At 57.0% G+C, this 22,390-nt stretch overlaps 2 protein-coding genes and 1 long non-coding RNA gene across 3 annotated transcripts; 2 read left to right on the forward strand and 1 right to left on the reverse strand.

Moving 5' to 3' along the window:
- The first annotated feature begins 5,342 nt into the window (after nucleotides 1-5,342).
- Nucleotides 5,343-5,914, forward strand: LOC121062588. Its single transcript, XR_005815631.1, has 3 exons — nucleotides 5,343-5,480; nucleotides 5,599-5,643; nucleotides 5,760-5,914. It is a non-coding gene; the product is annotated as an uncharacterized LOC121062588 (long non-coding RNA).
- Nucleotides 5,915-5,976: 62 nt separating this feature from the next.
- On the forward strand, nucleotides 5,977-11,844 carry LIG1 (DNA ligase 1). The gene is made up of 20 exons (XM_040542595.1): nucleotides 5,977-6,017; nucleotides 7,219-7,305; nucleotides 7,651-7,707; nucleotides 7,822-7,981; nucleotides 8,122-8,288; nucleotides 8,386-8,462; nucleotides 8,575-8,667; nucleotides 8,799-8,898; nucleotides 9,348-9,433; nucleotides 9,523-9,638; nucleotides 9,740-9,835; nucleotides 9,944-10,054; nucleotides 10,166-10,237; nucleotides 10,329-10,473; nucleotides 10,561-10,643; nucleotides 10,719-10,871; nucleotides 10,949-11,002; nucleotides 11,082-11,225; nucleotides 11,303-11,395; nucleotides 11,503-11,844. The coding sequence occupies exons 1-20, from the start codon at nucleotides 5,977-5,979 to the stop codon at nucleotides 11,581-11,583; spliced, it is 2,016 nt and encodes a 671-aa protein (XP_040398529.1). The 3' UTR covers nucleotides 11,584-11,844.
- Nucleotides 11,845-16,596: 4,752 nt separating this feature from the next.
- On the reverse strand, nucleotides 16,597-21,650 carry LOC121062585. Its single transcript, XM_040542630.1, has 3 exons — nucleotides 21,154-21,650; nucleotides 19,675-20,080; nucleotides 16,597-17,614 (listed from the first exon to the last, which is right to left on the reverse strand). The coding sequence occupies exons 1-3, from the start codon at nucleotides 21,294-21,296 to the stop codon at nucleotides 17,555-17,557; spliced, it is 609 nt and encodes a 202-aa protein (XP_040398564.1). The 5' UTR covers nucleotides 21,297-21,650; the 3' UTR covers nucleotides 16,597-17,554.
- Nucleotides 21,651-22,390: the final 740 nt, after the last annotated feature.

A 22,390-nucleotide genomic window follows, 5' to 3' on the forward strand; every position in this document is an offset into this window, starting at 1 on the left:
TTGCTGCTCCAACTTCCAGCGGGCTGTCCTCCAGACACAGAAATGAAGATTCTGGCCAGGATTAGAGGGGCCCTGCCTCCAGCCAGGGGGAGGAAAGGGACAACCGAGTTTTGGACTGTGTGGATTTGATGGCCTGGCACGTCAGACGCACAGAAGTATAAGGCTTTAGTAGACACCAGTGCACAGTGTACTGTAATGCCATCAAGCTATAAAGGGCCAGAACCCATCTGTATTTATGGGGTGACGGGGGGGATCCCAGCAGTTAACTGCATTGGAGGCTGAAGTGAGTCTAACTGGGAATGAGTGGCAAAAGCACCATATTTTGACTGGCCTGGATGCTCCGTGCATCCTTGGGCTGTCTCAGAAGAGGATATTTCAAGGATCCAAAAGGGTTCCAGTGGGCTTTTGGCATAGCTGCCTTAGACACAGAGGACATTAAACAGTTGTCTGCCTTGCCTGGTCTCTCAGAGGACCCTTCTGTTGTGGGGTTGCTGAGGGTCGAAGAACAGCAAGTGCCAATTGCTACCACAACTGTGCACCGGCAGCAATATCGCACCAACCGAGACTCCCTGATTCCCATCCATAAGCTAATTCGTCAACTGGAGAGCCAAGGAGTGATCAGCAAGACTCATTCACCTTTTAATAGTCCCATATGGCCAGTGCGAAAGTCTAATGGTGAGTGGAGACTAACAGTGGACTACCGTGGCCTGAACGAAGTCACGCCACCGCTGAGTGCTGCAGTGCTGGACATGCTAGAACTCCAGTACGAACTGGAATCAAAGGCGGCCAAGTGGTACGCCACAACTGATATCGCTAATGCATTTTTCTCCATCCCTCTAGCAGCAGAGTGCAGGCCACAGTTTGCTTTCACTTGCAGGGGTGTCCAGGAAGTATCAGGAAGGGTGCAGGAAGTGGTCGGTACTGAAGCTCAGCTCCTCCTGGCACCCTGACTGCCAGTACTAGGCTGGATGTTCAAAGGAAGGGTCCCCTCTACACATCATGCAACTGATGCTACATGGAGCAAGTGGGTTGCACTGATTACTCAGCGGGCTCGAATAGGAAACCCCAGTCATCCAGGAATCTTGGAAGTGATTATGGACTGGCCAGAAGGCAAATACTTTGGGATATCACCAGAGGAGGACATGGCCCATGCTGAAGAAGCCCCACTATACAACAAGCTACCAGAAAATGAGAAGAAATATGCCCTGTTCACTGATGGGTCCTGTCGTATTGTGGGAAAGCATCGGAGATGGAAAGCTGCTGTATGGAACCCTACACGATGAGTTGCAGAAGCTGCTGAGGGAGAAGGTGAATCGAGTCAGTTTGCAGAAGTGAAAGCCGTTCAGCTGGCCTTAGATATTGCTGAACGAGAAAAGTGGCCAGGTCTCTATCTCTATACTGATTCATGGATGGTAGCAAATGCCCTGTGGGGGTGGTTACAGCAATGGAAGCAGAACAACTGGCAGTGCAGGGGCAAACCCATCTGGGCTGCTGCATTGTGGCAAGATATTGCTGCCCAGGTAGAGAACCTGGTTGTAAAGGTACACCACGTAGATGCTCATGTACCCAAGAATCAGGCTACCGAAGAACATCAAAACAACCTGCAGGTGGATCAGGCTGCTAAGATTGAAGTGGCTCAGGTGGACCTGGACTGGCAACATAAAGGTGAATTATTTATAGCCCGATGGGCCCATGACACCTCGGGCCATCAAGGTAGAGATGCAACATACAGATGGGCTCGTGACCGAGGGGTGGACCTGACCATGGGCACTATAGCACAGGTTATTCATGATTGTGAAACATGCGCTGCAATCAAGCAAGCAAAATGGTCAAAGCCTCTTTGGTATGGAGGACGATGGCTGAAATACAAATATGGAGAGGCCTGGCAGATTGATTACATCACACTCCCACAATGGCAAGCGCTATGTACTTACAATGGTGGAATCAACCACTGGATGGCTGGAAACATATCCTGTGCCCCATGCCACCACCTGGAACACTATCCTGGGCCTTGAAAAGCAAGTCCCATGGCGACATGGCACCCCAGAAAGAATTGAGTCAGACAATGGGACTCATTTCTGAAACAACCTTATAGACACTTGGGCCAAAGAACATGGTATTGAGAGGGTGTATCACAACCCCTATCATGCACCAGCCTCTGGGAAAGTTGAACGATACAATAGACTGTTAAAGACTACGCTGAAAGCAATGGGTGCTGGGACATTCAAAAATTGGGATATGCATTTGGCAAAGGCCACTTGGTTAGTCAATACTAGGGGATCTTCCAGCTGAGCTGGACCTGCCCAATCAAACCTGTTATGTACTGCAGAAGGGCATAAAGTTCCTGTAGTGTACATAAGAAACATGCTGGGTAAAACAGTCTGGGCTACTCCTGCCTCAGGAAAAGGCAAACCCATTTGTGGGATTGCTTTTGCTCAGGGACCTGGATGCACTTGGTGGGTAATGCAAAAGAATGGGGAGGTCTGGTGTGTACCTCAAAGGGATTTAATACTGGGAGAGAATAGCCCATGAGTTGAATTGTATTATGTTGATTATTATATAATACTATATGTCATCAATACTATTATTGCTATATGTCAATGTCCTATTAGTGGTATCACAGTAACAGCCACGCAGATAATAATGAATGAATTTTGATAGAAATGGACAAGCACAGAGGTGTGATGGAACAAGAACGGGCTTCAGCGTGTGACAATCCAACATGACACACCATCTCTTCTGCCCTAAAAGACTGCTGTGACAGATGGAGCCTGAAGTCAGTCACGGACTATGCAAACTCAGTGGACATTCTATATATCATAAATGAAAATGCTGATTAATTGGAATGTATTGGAAAGGGTGTAACCTGAGCATTACATAAATGGTATGGAATAAGGGGTGGATATATGTCCTGGTTTCAGCTAGGATAGAGTTAATTTCCCTCCTGGTAGCTGGTAGGGTGCTGTGTTTGGGATTTAGGATGAGAATAATGTTGATAACACACTGATGTTTTAATTGTTGCAGAGCAGTGCTTACACTAAGCCAAGGACTCTTCAGCTTCTCACTCTGCCCTGCCAGCGGGCAGGCTAGGGGTGCAGCAGGAGCTGTGAGGGGACAGACCCAGGACAGCTGACCCAAACTGGCCAAAGGTGTATTCCATACCATCTGATGTCATGCTAAACAATATATAGGGGTGGCTGGCGGGGGTGGGGGGCTGGCTGTTGGGGGGTAGGCTGGGCATCTGTCAGCAGTTGGTGAGCAATTGCATTGTGCATTACTTGTTTCGTACACATTATTAGTAGTAGTACTATTATCATTATTATTATTATTTTCTTTTCTTTTCTGTCCTAATAAACTGTCTCTATCTCAACCCACAGGCTTCAGTTTCCTGATTCTTTCCCCCATCGTGTGGTGCTTAGCTGCCCGCTGGGTTAAACCACAACACAAGAGTTGTGGGATTAATTAACCCTATAGTTGCCCAATGTTGCCTGGCTAAAACAATTATTTGTATTATTAATTCTACTAATCATCTTAGGAATTCTGCTTTGTCTGTTGCTAAAGTGTTTTATGTTTTGTAGTAGGAATGTCCTAACCAACTATGAATCCTGGAAAAAGCATCAACTTTGCCAGAAGACAGAATCAGGAAAATACTTTAGGAAGTTCTTAGAAAAAGCAAGTATTTTGTAGAAATAAGTAAAAGATTTTACTAATGGTTTAGAAAAAGGGGGGGGATTGAAGTAAGAAATAGGTGCTAAAGGGTTAACTGTAGAACTATAGCAGATCTAGAGAGGTCATGCAATGCTGATTTTGCAAATTTTAGCTAACACAGATGTACGTTGTAAATCAACCACAAGGACAGGACTGAAGTAGGGAGTATCAACAGGACAACCCTGAAAGATAAGGGAAGAAAAATAAACTTAAGCACCAAATAGAGACAGGGAATACTTTAAGAAAATTTTGAATAATTAGACCGTCAAAGGCGAAAGAATTTGCCTTGTATTTAGAAAAGGGGGGATTGACAGGGGGAACTGAAACTGAGGAGGAAACAGCAGCTTGAAATATATTTATAGCCTTGTGCTTACATTTTGTAACTAACCTCAGGACAGAGGATGTAGAATGTACATGAGTGGTTATGAAAGTAGGAACTCGTCTGATAAAACAGGAAGATAGCACAACCCATGCCAAACGAGCCGGTTTAGATGAGTTCTGTGGCCAAGGTGAAAAGTGCATAATGAGGAAGACGTACGGCCTTCATCCTGAAGACCCTGGCCCATAACGAGGAAGACATATGGCCTTCATCCTGAAGACCCCGGCCCATGACCACCAGAAGACGCTATGGGTGTGCAGCCGGGAGGAGTTAAAGGCGGAGACGATGGAAATGATTTCTCAGAACTCATTGTAATAATTTTCGGGGAAATGTTATGAATATGTATAGGCATTTCCTTAATCCTGTAACCCTTTCTGCATAAATACCGGACAAACCACCGCGGTGGGCGTGCACGATTGTGGTGGGGAGACCCCCCGTGCTGCCCAGCACTGAATAAACATACCTACTTTACAATCTTACAGGTTGTGGGGTCTGTTTTCTGCATGTCACGGGGGCCTGGGGTTGTTTGGGGTCCTCTTAGGACCAGGACACAGCCTCCAGCACCAGCCACATCTGGTGGCCGTGCTTGGGACAGTGACCATAGAATCATAGAACCATTAGGCTTGGAAAAGACCTCCAAGATTATCTGGGCCAGCCATCCCCCTACCACCAATATCACCCACTAAACCATGTCCCCGAGTATCACATCCAGCCTTTCCTTAAACACCTCCCCAGGGATGGTGACTCCACCACCTCCCTGGGCAACCCGTCCCAATGCCTGACTGCTCTTGCTGACAAGAAATGTCTCCCGGTTTCCAACCTGAACCTCCCCTGGTGCAACTTGAGGCCATTCCCTCTAGTCCTATCGCTAGTTATCTGCAAGAAGAGGCCGATCCCCAGCTCCCACAACTTCCTTTCAGGTAGTTGTAGAGGGCCATAAGGTCTCCCCTGAGCCTCCTCTTCTCCATATTAAACAACCCCAGTTCCCTCAGCCACTCCTCAGAAGACTTGTGTTCCAGACCCTTTTTGCGGGGACAAGAGAATATGGGGACCTGGCGATGTGGGGACAGGGGGGCCACTGGGACCTCGGAACTGGGGGACATGGGAACAAGGGGACACATGACCACGGGGACACGTGACCACGGCGACACGTGACCACGGCGACACGTGACCACGGCGACACGCCCCCCCCCCCCCCCCCCCCAGCGCTGCCCCTCGGGCGACACCGCCCGCTCCGCACAGCCCCACCCCCCACCGGCTCCCCCACCCCGGACTACATCTCCCAGCACCCCCCGCGCCGCTCGCCCCGCCCCCCGCTCCCGCCGCCGGCAGTGACGCCAGCCGCTTGGATTTTTTCCCCGCGAAAAGCGGCGGCCATGCAGCGGCGGATCACGTGAGCGGCGCGGCGCCGGACCCCCCCCCCCCCCCTTCCCTCGGGGGCTCCCCCCCCCCCATTTCTTCCCCCCCCCGGTGCCGGCCGTGACCGCCCCCCCCCCCCCCCTCCCTTCCAGGTCCTTCTTCGGGCCCCCCCGGGCCGCGGACGGCGGCGCCGCTCCGTGAGTGGGGGTCTGGGGGGGGGGATTTGAGGGGGGGCAAAATGCTGGGGGGGGGGGGTGGGTCGGGGGTGCTGCCCCTCCCCCCCACCCACGAGCTCCTCCCCCCCCCCCCCCAGGGCTCCCGCCCAGCAGCAGGGGCAGGGCCCCCCCCGCGCCCCCTCCCCCTCCTCCTCCTCGGAGCCGTCGGCGGAGCCCCCCCGGGACCCCCCCGAGGAGCCGGCGCCGCTGGAACGAGGGGACCCCGATGGGCGGGGGCCGCCCTCCCCCGGGACCCAGGTCAGAGACCCCGCGGTGACCCCCGGTACCCCCCCGGTGCCCCCCTGGTGACCCCCGATGCCCCCCGGTACCCTCCCGGTAACCCCTCGTACCCCCAGGTGACCCCCCGGTGACCCCCCCGTACCCCCCGGTATCCACCCAGTACCCCCCGGTGACCCCTGCTGCCCCCCCCCCGATGACTCCGGGTAATCCCTGGTGACCCCCGGTGACCCCCGGTGCCCCCTCCCAAATCCCGCCCCCCTCCCCGCTCCCGTCGGTCCCAGTCCCTCCCAGTCCAGCCCCAGTCCTGCTCTGGCACCCCAGTATCTCCCAGTCCTGCCCCAGTAACCCCCCAGTCCCCCCGTTACCACACCAGCCCCATCCCAGTACTCCCTACATCTTACACTGTTATTCCCAGTATCCCCCCAACATCCCACCAGTATCCTTCCAGTATCCTGCCCGGTGCCAGCCAGTGTCCCCCCAGTGTCTCCCTGGTGCCTCCCAGTAACCCCCTAGTGTGTCCCCCAGCATCCCTTCAGTGCCTTCCCAGTGTGCCCCCCAGTATCTTCCCAGCATCCACCCGGTATCCCCCCAGTGCCCCCCCAGTATCCTCCCAGCGTGCCCCCGGGGCCCCCCAGCTCCCCCAGTATCCCCCAGTGCCTCCCAGCATCCCCCAGTATCCCCCCAATACCCCCACCAGCTCCCGTAGCATCCCCCCAGTGCCTCCCAGCATCCCCCAGTGCCTCCCAGTGTCCCCCTCAGCACCTCCCAGTATCCCCCTAGTGTGTCCCCCAGCATCCCTTCAGTGCCCTCCCAGTGTGCCCCCCAGTATCCTCCCGGTATCCCCCCAGTGTCCCCCCAGTATCCTCCCAGCGTGCCCCCGGGGCCTCCCAGCTCCCCCAGTATCCCCCAGTGCCTCCCAGCATCCCCCCAGCTCCCCCAGTATCCCCCCAATACCCCCACCAGCTCCCATAGTATCCCCCCAGTGCCTCCCAGTGCACCCCCAGTGCCCCCCCAGTGCCCCCCCACGCCCCCCACCCCATAACCCCCCCCCCCCTTCCTCACAGGGCCCCGCACCCCCCCAGCCCCCCGGCTCCCCCCAGTGCCCCCCCGCCCCGGGGGTCCCAGGGGACGAGGATGGGGCCCCCCCCCCCAAGCGCTGCCGCCAGGCTCCCGGTGACCAGGACCGGGGACCTCCGGCTGCCAGCAGGTGGGTGACAGCACGGTGGGGGGGGGGGTGGCACCCATGGGTGCTGGGGGTCCCCACCGTGCTACCGCTGCCCCCCCCCCCTTCTCCCCCACCCTGTGGTCTCCCCGCAGCCCCCCGCCGCTGGACCCGTCCCAGTATGACCCTGCCAGGAGCGGGTACCACCCGCTGCGGGACGCCTGCTGGGGGCCCGGGCAAAGGTGGGGGGGGGAGGGAGGAGGGGGGGGGAAGAATTTGGGGGGGGGGGGGGAAGGGGCTGGGATGGGGTTGGGGGGGCTGGGATGGAGGGGGGGGAAGGGGGGTTGGTGGGGATGGGGATGTTGGGGTGATGGGGAGGGGGTAGAGGGGGTGCTGGGGGGGTAATGGGCTGGGAGGGGGGTTGGGGGGGTGATGGGGGTGGGGGGGTTGGGGGGGGTAGGAGGGTGTGGGGGGGGCTGTGGGGGTGGGATGGGGGATTGGAGAGACTTGGGGGGAGTGGGAGGGGGCTGTTTGGGCATTGGGGGGGGCCGGGGGTGTCACAACCCAACCCCCCCCTCCCTTTTCAGCGTCCCCTACCTGGCGGTGGCTCGCACCTTCGAGCGCATCGAGGAAGCCTCAGCCCGGTGAGACGCCGTGGGGCGGGCCTATTTTTTTTTTTTTTGGGGGGGGGGGGGTGGGTACAGGGACACGTAACCCCCTCCCCTTATCACTGACCCCCCCCCCCCCCCCCCCCCAAGGCTGAAGATCATCGAGACCCTCAGCAACTTCCTGCGCTCGGTGCTGGCCCTGTCCCCGGGGGAGCTGCTGCCCTGCCTGCGCCTCTGCCTCAACCGCCCGGGGGCCGCCTCCGAGGGGCTGGAGCTGGGCATCGGCGAGAGCCTCCTGACCCGCGCCCTCGCCCAGGCCACCGGTACGACGCCCCCCCCAAACCCTGGGGGGACACCCCCGTGACCCCCCCACCCCCATCTCCTTAGATGATATGGGGGGGGGGGGGTGTGTGTGTGTGTGTGACGGTGACGTCCCCGCCGCCCCCGCAGGCCGGCAGCTGGCGCAGATCCGCAGCGAGGCGCAGGACAAGGGGGACCTGGGGCTGGTGGCCGAGAGCAGCCGCTGCACCCAGCGCACCGTGGTGGCGCCCGCCCGCCTCAGCGCCGCGGGCGTCCTGGGCAAGCTGCGGGAGATGGCCACCATGTCGGGCAACGCCGTGAGTGTGGGGGTGGGGGGGGGGGGGGGGGGGGGTGTCACCCGTTGCGTGTCCACCCCGCGTCCCGGGGGTGCCAGCGGGGCTTTGGGTTTCGCAGTCGGCCAGCAAGAAGATCGGCATCATCAAGGGGCTCTTCGTCGCCTGCCGGCACTCGGAGGCGCGCTACCTCGTCCGGTGAGGGCCTGGAGAGGGGGGTTTATGGGGGGGGGGGGGGATCACAGCGTGTGGGGCTGCCCCGTAGCGACCCCAGAACCTCCTGGCGTGCCCCCTCTTCCCTGTCCTCCAGGTCGCTCAGCGGGAAGCTGCGCATCGGGCTGGCCGAGCAGTCGGTGCTCACCGCCCTGGCACACGCCGTCGCGCTCACCCCCCCCGGGGCAAGGTGAGGCCGTTGGGGGCACCCCGGGGACACTGGTGGTGGTGGTGGTGGTGGTGGGGCGGGGGGGTGGGGGTGGGGACACCCAGTTGGTGACGCCGTGGCTGTGTGTCCCCCCCGTCCGCCCCAAACCTCAGGGTGGCCGCCGGCCGTGCTGGACGCCGGGCAGGGCATGGCCCCCGAGGCACGCAGGGCATGGCTGGAGGAGCAGAGCCGCATCCTCAAGCAGACCTTCTGGTGAGGTCCCCCAGGGGGGCCCCGCTTTGGTTCCCCCCCACCCCCCCACCACGGGGTCCCCATTTTCTCCCCCAGGGTCCCCGTTTTGTCCCCTGGGGTCCCCTTTGCTCCCCGCTTCTCCCCAGGGTCCCCTTTTGTCCTGGGGCCCCTGTTGGGAGGGGGTCTGGTGGGTAGCAGTGCCAGGACGTTTACCCCCCCCCCCCCCCTCATTTGGCACTGTTAATTCCCCCCCCCACCACCATGGGCTCGCTAGGACCAAGGAGACACGGTGCTCCCAGTCCTGCTCTTCCTCCCTCCCTCCTCTTCCTCCTGTTGGGGCTTGGCCTGAGTCCCCAGGGATGGGGAGCAGCCCAGCGCCCCCGTTTTTGGGAACACGGGGACAGGGAGGGGACACGGGGACAGGTAAGGGACACGGGGACAGGGAGGGGACACCGGGGCTGTCCCCGCAGCGAGCTGCCTGACTACGCCGCCATCGTCCCGGTGCTGCTGGAGCACGGGCTGGAGCAGCTGCCCCAGCACTGCGGCATCACCCCAGGTACTACGGGGTGAGGGGAGGTCCGAGGGTCTTGGGAGGGGGTTTTTGGGGGGGGACCCGGCCTCATCCTGTTCCTCTCCCCTCCCTAGGTGTCCCCCTGAAGCCCATGCTGGCCCAGCCTGCCCGGGGTGTAGGGGAGCTGCTGAAGCGCTTCGAGGAGGCAGCGTTCACCTGCGAGTATAAATACGACGGCGAGCGAGCCCAGGTAAGGCCTTGGGGGGTGTTGGGGGGTCCCTGGGGTCCTGCCCCCCTTCATTCATCACCTCCATGCGTTGCGTTCCCTCCCCCCTTCCGCCCCCCCCCCAGATCCACGTCCTAGAGAACGGGGCCGTCTTCATCTACAGCCGCAACCAGGAGAACACCACCGCCAAGTACCCCGACCTCGTGGACCGCATCCCCAAGGCAGGTGGGGGGGATTTGGGGGGGAGTCCTGGGGGAATTGGGGGGCTCATTTGATGCTGAGCACCAGCCCCCCCCCCCCCCCCCCCCCCCCGTCTTCCCGTCCCCCAGGTGCTGAAGCCCGGTGTGCGCTCCTGCATCCTGGATGCAGAGGCCGTGGCGTGGGATCGGACCACGAGGCAGATCCAGCCCTTCCAGGTGCTGATGACGAGGAAGAGGAAGGTGAGATCAGGGGGCAGGGACATGGGGTGGACAGTGCCCAGCCAGTGCTGTGACACCCCCGTTCCCTTTCCCCACCCCCCCCCCCCCACAACGTGTCCCACCCCACCGCAGGACGTGGACGCCGCTGCCATCAAGGTGCAGGTCTGCCTCTATGCCTTTGACCTCCTCTACCTCAACGGGGAGGTGAGTGTGCGGCCCCGGGGGGGATGACATTGAGTCTCCCGGGGGGGTGACATGGCGCCCCCCTGGGGGGTGACACTGCGTCCCCCTGCAGCCGCTGGTGCGGCAGCCCCTGGCTGCGCGGCGCAAGCTTCTGCGGCAGTCCTTCGAGGAGGTGGAGGGCGAGTTCGTCTTCGCCACCGCCGCGGACACCCGCAGTGCCGAGGAGGTCTCGGACTTCCTCGACAAGGCCATCAAGGGTGAGCGAGGCCACCGGGGGCGCGGGGTTGGTGTCGTGTCCCCCCTTTCCCCCCACCCCTTCCCTGGGTGACGATGGGTGCCCCCAGCCTCCTGCGAGGGCCTCATGGTGAAGACCCTGGAGGTCGACGCCACCTACGAGATCGCCAAGCGGTCGCACAAGTGGTTGAAGGTGAGCGGTGGGACCCCCTCCGGGTTTGTCCCCGTGTCCCCCCCCGTGTCTCTGAGCCCCCCCCCCTCTCTCCAGCTGAAGAAGGACTACCTGGATGGGCTTGGGGACACGCTGGACCTGGTGGTCATCGGCGCCTACCTGGGCAAGGGCAAGCGTGCAGGGATCTACGGGGGCTTCCTGCTGGCCTGCTACGACGAGGAGAGCGAGGAGTACCAGAGCATCTGCAAGGTGACCCCTGGGACCACCTGTGGGCTTGGGGACGTCGCAGGGGACCGTCCCGAACCCTTCCTTGTCCTTCCATGCAGATCGGCACCGGTTTCACGGAGGAGAGCCTGGAGAAGCACTACGGCTTCCTCAAGGTGAAGCGCTGGAGAAGCGGCACCTCGGGGATGAGTGCTGGGCCGGCTCCTGATGCTGTCCCTTCGTGTCACCCTCCAGGAGCATGTGCTGGCCCAGCCACGTCCCTACTACCGCTGGGACAGCGGGGCGGCCCCCGACCGCTGGCTGGCAGCGGTGCAGGTCTGGGAGGTGAAGTGTGGGGACCTCTCCATCTCCCCCGTCTATAGGGCAGCCGTGGGGCTGGTGAGTGGGGCAGGAGGACACGGGGGGGTCCTTGTGTTCGGCCCCGGTGGCATCTCAGCCCTGTGGGTGTCCCCAAGGTGGATGAGGAGAAGGGCATCTCGCTGCGCTTCCCCCGGTTCCTTCGTGTGCGGGAGGACAAGAAGCCGGAGGAGGCCACCAGCAGCACCCAGGTGCTGGGGAGGGGATGGGGAGGGAGCCTGGGTGTCCCCATGCTGGGGGGGGGGGTGGGGGGACACAAGAAAGGGGGGTGTCATCACTTCCTCTCCCTGTCCTGCAGGTGGCTGAGCTGTACAAGAAGCAGCAGCAGATCCAGAACCAGCAGCAGGCAGAGAAAGGGGAGGACGAGGAGTTTTACTGAGATACCACGGCCCCTGTAGGGTCCCCCCAGGGCCCCCCCTACCGTGGGGGGCACGAGGTGGGGACACTGGGGCCTGACCTTGCTCTGTCCCTGAGGGCATGCGTGTGGCTACCCTGGGGACAGGGACACTGGGACTTGGTGTCACTCCAGGCAGGGCCAGGTCCCTGCCCCTTTACTCCTCCCCCCCAAGAACCCCCTGCCTTCCCCTTTTGGGGGCCCCTGCATGCTTCCCATCAGGGACAGGGATGCACAGATGTGGTCATCCTCTATCCCTGGGGTCCCCCTGCACCTCTCTTCCATAACAGGGACCCTAGGATTCCCCCTCCCCCCCCCCCCCCCCCCCCCCAATCTATGGGGTCCCAGGGTTCCCCTCCATCCCTCGGGTACCCCCTCCCTGCCTCTTCCCCAGGGTAGGGACCCCCCCATATGTAGCCCTTCTTCCCCAGGGTCCCCACGTCCCTCCCCTCCAGCCTGGCGTCCCTAGGGCCTGATCCTGCCCAAGCTACCTCTCTGCCCCCTGCCCTTGTGTCCTTGTATACCTCCCTGCTGGGACAGGGATGCTAGAACACGGCCATCCTCCGTCCCTGGTGTCCCCATATCCCTCTCCTCCAGCAAGGGGACCCCAGGACATGACCCTGCCCCATCCCCGTGTGCTTCTTCCCCACTGCGGTGGCCGGGGACTGTTGTCCACCTTCATCCCCAGGGTCCCCAGGTGCTTCCCCTCCAGCACCAGGGTCCCCATGTGGCTCTCATGGACAGCATCCCCTCACCCATCCCCTCTGCTACCGTGTCCCTAAGAAGCTGCCCCTAATAAAGCCAGGGGCTGTTTTTTTCTACTTCCTTTATTTGCTGCTGGTTCCCGGGGCTGGGGGGGCTGGCACGGGGCTGTGCTGCTTCTCGCCACCCTATAACCCGTTCCTCCACACCTCCTAGTTTTGCTGCCCCCTATTTACCCCCTGCCCCATGATTCCTGCCTAAGCTATCTCCCTGGCACTGCCCTATGCCCCCCTCCTGCCCCATATCCCCTTATCCCTTCCCTATGCCCCCCCCACCCGATGTTCCACCTCGTGCACCTGCCAGGCTCCAGAGCCCTCTGGGATCAGTGGGGACTGTCCCAGGGGGCTTCTAGCAGGGACCAGGTCCCTCTTGGGACCCAGGCTCAGTGGGGCCAGCAGGGACATGGCGGGGATGCAACAGGGTCTTGGCTCAGGAATTGAGGGGACTGTACGCTTCCATGGGAAAATGGGTGTTCTGTGGGACTATGCACCTCTATAGGGTGCTCTATAGGACCACAGCCCTCCATGGGGTGTTGGAGGGCACTGTGCACCTCTGTGGGTTGTGTGCTCTGTGGGACCAGGACCTCCCTAGGTTGCTCTATAGGATGATGCACCTGTAAGGGGTGCTGGAGGGCACCCTGTGGCTCCACGGGGTGCTCTGTAGGACCAGGGACCTCCATGGGGTGATGGAGGGCATGTAGGCACCCGATCACTAAGGGGCTTCCTGGTACCATCATCCCCTTGTCCTCCCCTCCCCAATATCGCTTTCCTTCCTCCTGCTTTCATGGAGCGTGGGATGCATGCCTTTGGGGTGCAGAAGATGGGGCACGGGGTCCCTTCTGTATTCCCCAGGACCTGGGAGGGGACAGCCTGTCCCTTTTGTGTCCCTGGGTTATGGCATGGGACATCTGGTCCGTCCTGTGTCGTCGGGATGTGGGGTGGGGATGCGTGGTCCCCCCTGTGCCTGCACCCCAGGGGATGGGGACGCACGCTTCCTCTTGCGTCCCCGTGCCACTAGATGGACACCTGGCTCTGCCCTAAAAGCTGTGCCCATCCCAAGGCCAGCCATGCGATGGTCTCTGTGGTGCCAGGACCTCTGGCCAAGCGCTTTTCTATGGGGTGCTGCTCCTCCTCGTTCCCTCTTTCTGTTTCAATTCCTTTCCTTCGTGTTCCTGATCTCCTCCAGAACCCTAAATAACGCCTGAAATCCTCCCCAGGTGCTCTCACCCCTTTTGTCTCCGCCAGCAGCCTCCCTGCAGGTTTTTTTTAGGGGTGGGGGGGAGAGGGTTTTTTTTTTTTTTTTTTTTTTTTTTTTTTCTGAGGTTTTCCCAGGTGATGGAGCAGGGCCACCACCACTGCCCTATAGTCACCAGCAGTCACCCCACCATAAGGGTTTGGGGTGGAAGGTCCAATTCAATGCGTGGCTCCGAGGCTGGTGCCACCAACACAGTTTTGGGTTTCTTAATCATGGGAAGGTCTGCGTGGCACCGAGCCTGATGGGGAGCACTTTTCTATGAGGGGGGAAAGGGTTTTTGCCCAGTAGTTAGCAGGGCTGATTCATAGGGTTTAAAACTAGATTTGAAGTGGGAGAGGGACAAAACCAGGCCCAGGGCAAAAAGTAGAATTGTGACCCTGGACTTCAGGAGAGCAAACTTTGGCCTCTTAGGGGATCTTTGTGGAAGAATCCCCCTTTGCCTCTTTTGCCCCTCATCTGGGGCCTCCTCCACCCCTTGAACCCCAAGCATCCCTTTACCCACAGCAGCCTGTGAGCACTGCAGGAGACTCTCAGAGTGCTCTGAGGATAATTTCCTGCTCCACGCATGTGGAATAATTGCTGGAGGTGACTTATTGAAAGTAAAGCTTTGTCCACGTATTAAAAGAAGGTTTAGCACCGAGGAAAATCCCAGGGTGAGACCCAGCAGATATGCAAGGAATCTGTTCATGATAGTCCCCTTGGCAACATAACCCAGAACCTTACATATTGGCAACACCAGGGGAGCTGGGTGGGCTGACTCTAAGTAGCACGGAGGGTGGAGCAAAGACACCGTGTCCAGGCTCTGTGCTATCACTGCAGAGATGGGGAACCTGGTGATACTATGGAATTGATAGGCTGATAACCGAATCATGTCCTCTGGGTGAGCTTTGCTTGTTATAATCTCATTATAATGCCGAAACCCACCTCCACTCCAAAGGCTACCCACCTCCAGAGTGTGACCACTGAGCGTGCACTCTGAATTTCTCTAAGCCTATGACTTTAAACATGAAAAAAATTTATACCAGTCATAACAAAGGTACATTTGACTAGAGTCACTCAAGCTCCACCTAAAAGTAGGAAAATAGTATAGAAATGGCTCAAGAGAGAAAAAAATGTTAGGGAAGATACCATCAAGTTGGAAGGACATCAGTGGCTTCTGGGATCAGTCAACAGGTTGAACCTCTCTTCCCACCCCAACAGGGATGCCTACTGAGTGAGATTCAAACCCTTGGGTATAACGAGTGTTTCCCCAGGAAACCTAACATTCTCTGTAGAGTTGCTTCATAAGTTAATTTATATGTAGTTGGTTGCATTGGTCATATTCTTGGTATTTGCATGTGCTTGGCGGTGTTCTTATCACCAGGAATCCAAAAGAATCTGTACTACTGTTGCTTCAATAAATGACAGCAGTCATTAACCTACTAGACTGAAGGTGTGTCATGCTATCTGTGCTCATGATAATTCAATATACTGAATGCGACTGGACTCAGTGCTGAACTGGGTGTCGCTCAGAATCTAAGCCCAGCCGCCCCCAGCCCCTCTGATACCTGAGGACAAGCTGGAACGCAAGGGGGTTTAGGTCCTACCAAACTTCTTTACCATTTAACTTAACAAGTTATTACAGAAACCAACCAGAGAAGCGTTACTGGACCTGGTGCTCACCAATGCAGACAAACTCATTAAAGAGGTTAAGATTGGAGGCCGTCTGGGCTGCAATGACCATGCCCTGGTTGAATTTCTGATCTTGAGGAATATGGGCCTGACAAAGAGCGAAGTCAGGACCCTCAGCTTTAGAAGAGAGAAATTCCAGCTGTTAAAGAACTAGTGGATGAGATCCCCTGGGACAGAGGAAATAATCAGAGCTGGCAACTTTTTAAGGACACTTGTCTTAAAGCACAAGAGCTCTCCATTCCCATCTGGAAGAAATCAAGCAGGGAAGGCAGGAAACAGGCATGGCTGAGCAAGGACCTGCTGGTCAAAGTGAGGTGCAAGAAGGAAATGCACAGGCAGTGGAAGCAGGGACACCTGGTCTGGGAAGAGTCCAGGTGTGCTGTCTGGATGTCCAGGGATGGGATCAGGAAAGGTACAGATAGAACTGAGCTTGGCAAGGGGTGCAAAAAAATCGTAAGAAGGGTTTCTATAGGTACGTTGCTCAGAAAAGAAAGACCAAGGAGAGTGTGCTCTCCCTGATAAATGTGAAGGGTGAACTGGTGGTGTGGTTTAACCTGGCTGGCAGCTCAGCACCACACAGCCATTTGCTCACCCTCCCCCCTCCCTCTCCGGGATGGGGGAGAGAAACAGGAAAATGAAGCTTGTGGGTTGAGATAGAGACAGTTTATAAAGAGAGGAAAATAATAATAATGACTATAATAGTACTACTACTAATAATGTGTATGAAACAAGTGATGCACAATGCAATTGCTCACCACCTGCTGACAGATGCCCAGCCTACCCCCCAACAGCCAGCCCCCCCACCCCCGCCAGCCACCCCTATATATTGTTTAGCATGACGTCAGATGGTATGGAATACCCCTTTGGCCAGTTTGGGTCAGCTGTCCTGGGTCTGTCCCCTCCCAGCTCCTGCTGCACCCCCAGCCTGCCCGCTGGCAGGACAGAGCGAGAAGCTGAAGAGTCCTTGGCTTGGTGTAAGCACTGCTCTGCAACAATTAAAACATCAGCATGTTATCAGCGCTCTTCTCATCCTAATCCAAAACATAGCACCCTGCCAGCTATTAGGAGGAAAATTAACTCTGTCCTAACTGAAACCAGGACAACTGGTAACAACAGACATGGAGAAGGCTGAGGTCCTCAACAACTTCTTGCACGCCTATTCAGGAGCTGCTAGAGTCTCCAGCAGTGACTTACGAATGGTGACCCATTCTGGCCCATCACCATGGCTGGCAGTGATAAGGCTTAATTCAAGGCCGTGTGCCATAGTGTTCTTCAAGGTGAGCTGTGGTTGTGTGGACAAGGGGAGCAGATAGTTTGGCAGGTGGGAAACTGGTTGATAAGGGAGTCAAAACCCAGATCTGGAGTCCCTCAGGGGATTGGTACTGGGACCACGATTGTTTGATGTCTGCTAATGGTCCCGGCTTCTCTCCTGGGCACCTGGGTGCGTATGACCTCAAAACATTTGAAACTGGTGAATTCCCCTCTCCAAAGACAAAAAGGGGCTCCAGAGAGCCCCTGATCCTGCACCCCAAGGTGCTCGGACACAGAAGGTCTCCACTTCTGTGCCTGTGCTGGGAAGGAGTGTGGTGAGGAAGAGGAAGGGAGGTGGGGATGGTTTCCCTAGTTTCCCTGCTGTAGGCGTTGGCTGCTCTGAATACCGATGGTCAAAGCTGGGGTGACCTGGGGGCACAGCTCATGTGGGGAATAGAAATGTGGGGTGCTGGTGACCACAGCGTTGGGGCAGACCCTCACCTGCACCCTCAGCATCCAGAAAACACCAGGAGACAGCCAGGGTCCTCACCAGCCTGGAGAAGAAGCCCTCAAGCAGGACATGGGACAGGACCTGTCCCTTTCCTGGCTGTTGGGGATGGGACACTGCTCTTATCCTGCCTTTGTTTATGCCGTTGGGGTTTGATGATGAAATGTGCTTGTGACATGAGGCACGGGGGCTCCACAGGCTTGGGAACTTGGGGAGTGGTGGACATGGGGGTTGCAGGACAGGGATGATCACAGGCAACCTGTGGGAGGCAGAATAGGGATGGTACCACCAGCCCCACACAGCGAGGATGGAGGTACTCTACTGCAGCACCTCCTGCAGAGATGATGCTCTTCTGGAGAGTCCTGCCACACTTGCAGGCTTCACAGAAATGGAGCCACAGCAGATCCAGAGGCTGTGATGACTTGTAGGGCTGTGCTGCATGTTGCAGGAAGCTCAGGCTGGGCTGGGGCTTTCTGTCCTGCCATCCTGGTGGCATTAGACATCAACAGGCTACCAGAAGCCACATGGTGGCTTTTCACTCTGCTCCTTGCAGGTGGGAACAGGTTTCACCTTGCCAAAGGGAAAAACCTCTCTGAAGCACTGAAAAACTCACGGGTTAAGCTAAGAACGGGGAGATCCCCCACCAGTTACTCGCATGGGCAAAACAGATGCAGCTTAGGTAAGATTGCTCTGATTTATTGCCAACGAATGACAGTAGAGTGCAGTGGGAACTAAAAACAAACAACAAACACATTCCCCCATCATCAATCTCATTTTGCCTCCTCCCCCCAAGCAGTGCACAGGGATGGGGGAATGGGGGCTGCGGTCAGTCCGTAACGCTTCGTCTCTGCCGCTCCTCCACAGTCACTCCCTGCCCCTGCTCCAATGGGGGGGTCCCTCCCCCAGGATGCCGTCCTTCCAACCTGATCCTGAGTGGGCTTCCCACAGGCAGCAGCTCTTCAAGATCTGCTCCATCACAGGTCCCCCACGAGCAGCAGCTCCCTCCAGACTCCCTGCTCCTGCGTGGGCTCCTCTCCACGGGCTGCAGCTCTGGCCCGGGGCCTGCTCCTGCGGAAGCTCTCCATGGGCCGCAGCCTCCTCTAGGCCACATCCACCTGCTCCGCTGGGGACTCCTGCACGGGGGGGCTGCAGCGTGGAGATCTGCTCCATGTGAGACCCATGGGCTGCAGGGGGACAGCCTGCTCCACCAGGGGCCTCTCCACAGGCTGCAGGGGAATTTGCGCTGCGTGCCTGGAGCACCTCCTGCCCTCCTGCTGCACTGCCCTTGGTGCCTGCAGGGTTCTTTCTCTCTCACTTTATCACTTTATCTCATTGCTGCTGCTGTCCCTTTTCTACCTGTCTAGAACTGCCTTGTCCCCAACATGGGGCACCCCCGGTCTCTTCTCACAGAGGCCACCCCCGCAGCCTCCCTGTGCTAAGGAAGCCCAATGCAAGGAGGGCTCCTTTTTTGTTGTTGTTGTTTGTTTGCTTGCTTGCTTTTTCTGAGGAGGAATTTGTGGGGGTTTTGTTGTTCGTTTCATTTCGTGCTTGTGGTTGCTTTCTAATGTCACAGCCAGTGACCATGTGAGATTTAAAGAAGGAAGGGAAAGGGTGAGGGAAGGGAAGCAGAAAACTCCCTTTTGTCCCAGTGGCTGCTGCCTGGGGAAGGGGTGGTGGAGCAGGGTGCTGGGAAAGCAGAGGGGAGGAAACGCTCAGCTGAAGCACAGAAACAATGCCCCCTTCCAGGAAACCATGACGTGCTTTCTGCTTGCCTGAGCTCCACCGCAGCAGGCCCCACCCGGCACTTCATCTTCCAGTGTGTATTTATTTATACGTTGGCCTGGATGCAGCATTTTGCAAAAGCCAGCCCCTCTCACCCTTCTATTTCTCCTGTGGTGCCTGACTTCTGGGAAGGAGGCACTGGAGATAACTGTGCGCCTCCACCCATGGGCAGTGTGGTGGGGAGTGGGAGGAGGAGATGTGCCAGAGGTGATTTTGTGCAGGCATTTCCCTACAGCGCAAGGGGCAAAGTTGAAATGGTGCCGAGGGGCTGCAGGGATGGCACAAATAGATGCCCCCTGCTGACAAGGGTCGCTCCTCCTGGCACGGGCTGAGCCACAGAACCGGAGCTGCTGTCTGTCAGCTTTTAGGCTGTCCCCAGACATCCCAAGCAGAGCCGGGATGGCTGCCTGAGCTAGGAAAAAAGCACGGGGCAGAGCAGAGGGAGGACATGGTGGCAGGGGGGTGTCACTGCATCTTGCTGTGACGCTGTCTGTAGGCATTGTTATCCACACGCTAAGCATCTCTGCAAGGAGGATATATGCAGCGTACAAGGGTAAGAGCATTGTTTATTAGTTATCACCCATAAGCGTGAGTTAGTACTTCACAAGCCGCTGTTAGCTTATTGGCAAAGTCACCGAAGCTGTAGGCCAGTTAGGAGGGACCAGGCTGCTGGTGGTGCTATCTCCCACCAGATTTATCATCAGACACCACCTGTGACCACCAAAGAGGCAGCACAGTGAAATCTCTACCTCCATCCCTGATGAAAATCTCGCGTGGGAGGCTTTTGACAGCAAAGGTGTCTTCACTCACATGCCTTTGGAATAGGGTGGGGGATCTATATCGTCTACCTGGACTTTCAGGATCGCTTTCTCACTGTTTGACATCTTGGCTCTGACACGAATATTCTCTAAGGAGACCTCCAGGGTTTCATGCTCGGACTGTAGCTTGGCTCGCTGGAAGAGTGTGGAGCTGCTGTAAGGCTTGCTTTCCATCATACGGGAGAAGACTGCATTGAGGTTTCCCATGTGGTTCTCTGATTTGAAGAGCTGCAGAGCAAACTCGATGTTGTAAAGCATGTAGTCGAAGGGGTTGGAGAACATGATGGCCAGTGAGAAAGAGCTGGCCTTGCAGACCAGGACACCCACACTCCCACGCAGGCTGTATGGAGTCTTTGCAAAAACGCATCTTCCTACGGAGTGTGGACCGATATCGAAGGGGAGAACGGTCTGGATCTTGCCACTGAAGCAGTAACTCCTGCAGGAAGAGAAGGGCCAGAACAAAAAGGGACGTGGACGTGCTGGAGAGAGTCCTATGGAGGGCCACAAAACCGACAAGGGAGGAGAGGCTGAGGGGGCTAGGACAATTTACCCAGGAGAAGACAAGGCTCGAGGGGATCTTGCCAATGTATGTAAATACCTGCAGGGAGCATGCAATGAAGACAGAGCAGAATCTATTCAGTGGTGCCCAGGAACAGAAGAAGAGGTAATGGGCACAAAATGAAACACAGGAGGTTCCCTCTGAACATCAGGAAACATCTTTACCATGAGGGTGACTGAGGACTCACACAGGCTGCCCAGAGACATGGTGGAGATATCCACTTTTTTATATATTTTGAGTATCATTGGAGATACTCAAAATCCCTCTGGACTTGGTCCTGGGTTAGTGACCAAAGGAATTCCAGAGACCCCTGCCAACCTCAAGCAGTCTGTGGTCCTGTGAACCTCCGGCCTTTGCTCTTCTGCCCCAGACTGTGGCATTATGGATACCTCTCCCTTTTCACTCCAGAATACACCGAACGACACTTGTCCCAGCAGAAATTCCCCTGATGGCACCCCCGTTCTGTTTCTTACCACCTTTACATTGTTAAGGCGTTTGGTCATGCTGTTAATAACTGCCCCTGCCCTCCCTGAAAACTTCAGTAGACCTCAAAGTGCACAAACTGAGCCTTAATGGGAAGGGAATAGGAAAAGAGAGTGGCAAAAGGCAGTGGTAGCACAGCATAAATGCGTACCGCTTTCTGCTGGTTCCCCCATCTGGAAGGCAAGAGAGCTCATCCTGATGGCCTCAGGTCATCTGGGCAAGGTGGATAAGGAAAGAAAGTCCTCCAAAGGTGGATAAGGAAAGGCTTTCTCAAAGCGCATGCATCTGAGTAGTGCAGCTGGTGCATACAGAGGAGGGGTCCAGCAGGAGCTGGAGGAACTTGCAGGAGAGAGCTCTGGCACCAGGCACTGAGCTTGCCCCCATTGTTTTCCCGACACCCAAGGCATTTTAAGGAGATCCCCCAGGGGAGGCTGGCGGAAAGCAGCAGGGGAGCAGAGGATGCACACCTGAAGTCCTCCAGCGTCACTGTTTTGGTGTTGTTGATGATCTCCAAGCCCACACTGCGGCAGACTTCTACGTTTCCCATCAGGTTTTCCAGGTCGGTCTGCAAGTTAGGACAGTTATCACGGGCCTTCTTCTGGGCTGCCATCTTCCCTATGATGATGCTGCAGGAGAGCTGCAGGGCTGTGGAGCAGCGGAGGCTCTGCACTAAGGCAAAAGTGAAGGAACAGGATGGGCAAGGCCACCTCCTCCTATGGGAGCAGAGAGCATAGCTCCTCCCCAGTGTCTGCAAGGCTTCTCAGGGCTGATAAAGGGCAGCTCCTGGGAAAGGGAATTGTGGGTGGTTCCGAGCAGAGGGCTGCGAATCTCCCGCTCCATCCACAGCCCTGGTTCTGGAAGCATCTAGCCCTAGAGACTTGCCAGGAATCCATGGCCAAAGTCCCTCGCCTTGGCCAGCCCTGCTGCTGATGCTCAGAAAACAACATGTGCACCCTCCCACATCCTGCCTGAGAGCAGCAGGAAGCTTGTGCGGGATGAAGTCCGATAGAGCTGCTAAAAACAAGGTCAGGAAATACCTGAGCTTGAAATGGCTGGAGGATGGGAAGCTGCTGGAGGATGGGAAGCTGCATGTGCAAACGCCACACACATCTGTCCTGGTTTTCCTGTTCTCTTCTCGGTGCTCAGAAGTATCCAGAGAGAGAGTTTCACATGTTAATGAGTGTGATTATGTGTGTATAAATAGCGGTGCTTCAAGTCAGAGGGGTGCTTGCTTTGAAAAAATCGCCAAGCACCTGATTCTGCAGAATTATATAATTAATTACTTAATGAAAAGACCTTCACGTGGATTCTGACTCTGTGTGCTTACTGGCCAGGCGCACTGGGCACAAACCTATGGATAACGCCTGCATGTCCAGCTATATGTCATGCACTTCATCTGTCCCTATTGTCTATCCCGATGTTGTTTGTCCTTGTTGTTGTTTGTCAGGCCACTGTCCTGACAAGCAGAAGGACAGCATCAACTAGCTGAACCCAGCTGCAGCAGGGAAATTGTGAACCACATTATTTACATATGCGGCAAAGTCAACTGCCACATGATTTATTGCTAAGCAGCATGGTTTATTTGCAATGCAACGATTTATTTGCACTGTAATGCAACATGAAATGTATTCAGAGTAATACAATGCAATTTATGGCAGGTTAGCTGAGTGCTGCTGATCTCTCTTCGTGGGAACAAGGGCATTC

Source organism: Cygnus olor, chromosome 32 (genome assembly GCF_009769625.2).
Source record: "Cygnus olor isolate bCygOlo1 chromosome 32, bCygOlo1.pri.v2, whole genome shotgun sequence".
Taxonomy (NCBI): domain Eukaryota; kingdom Metazoa; phylum Chordata; class Aves; order Anseriformes; family Anatidae; genus Cygnus; species Cygnus olor.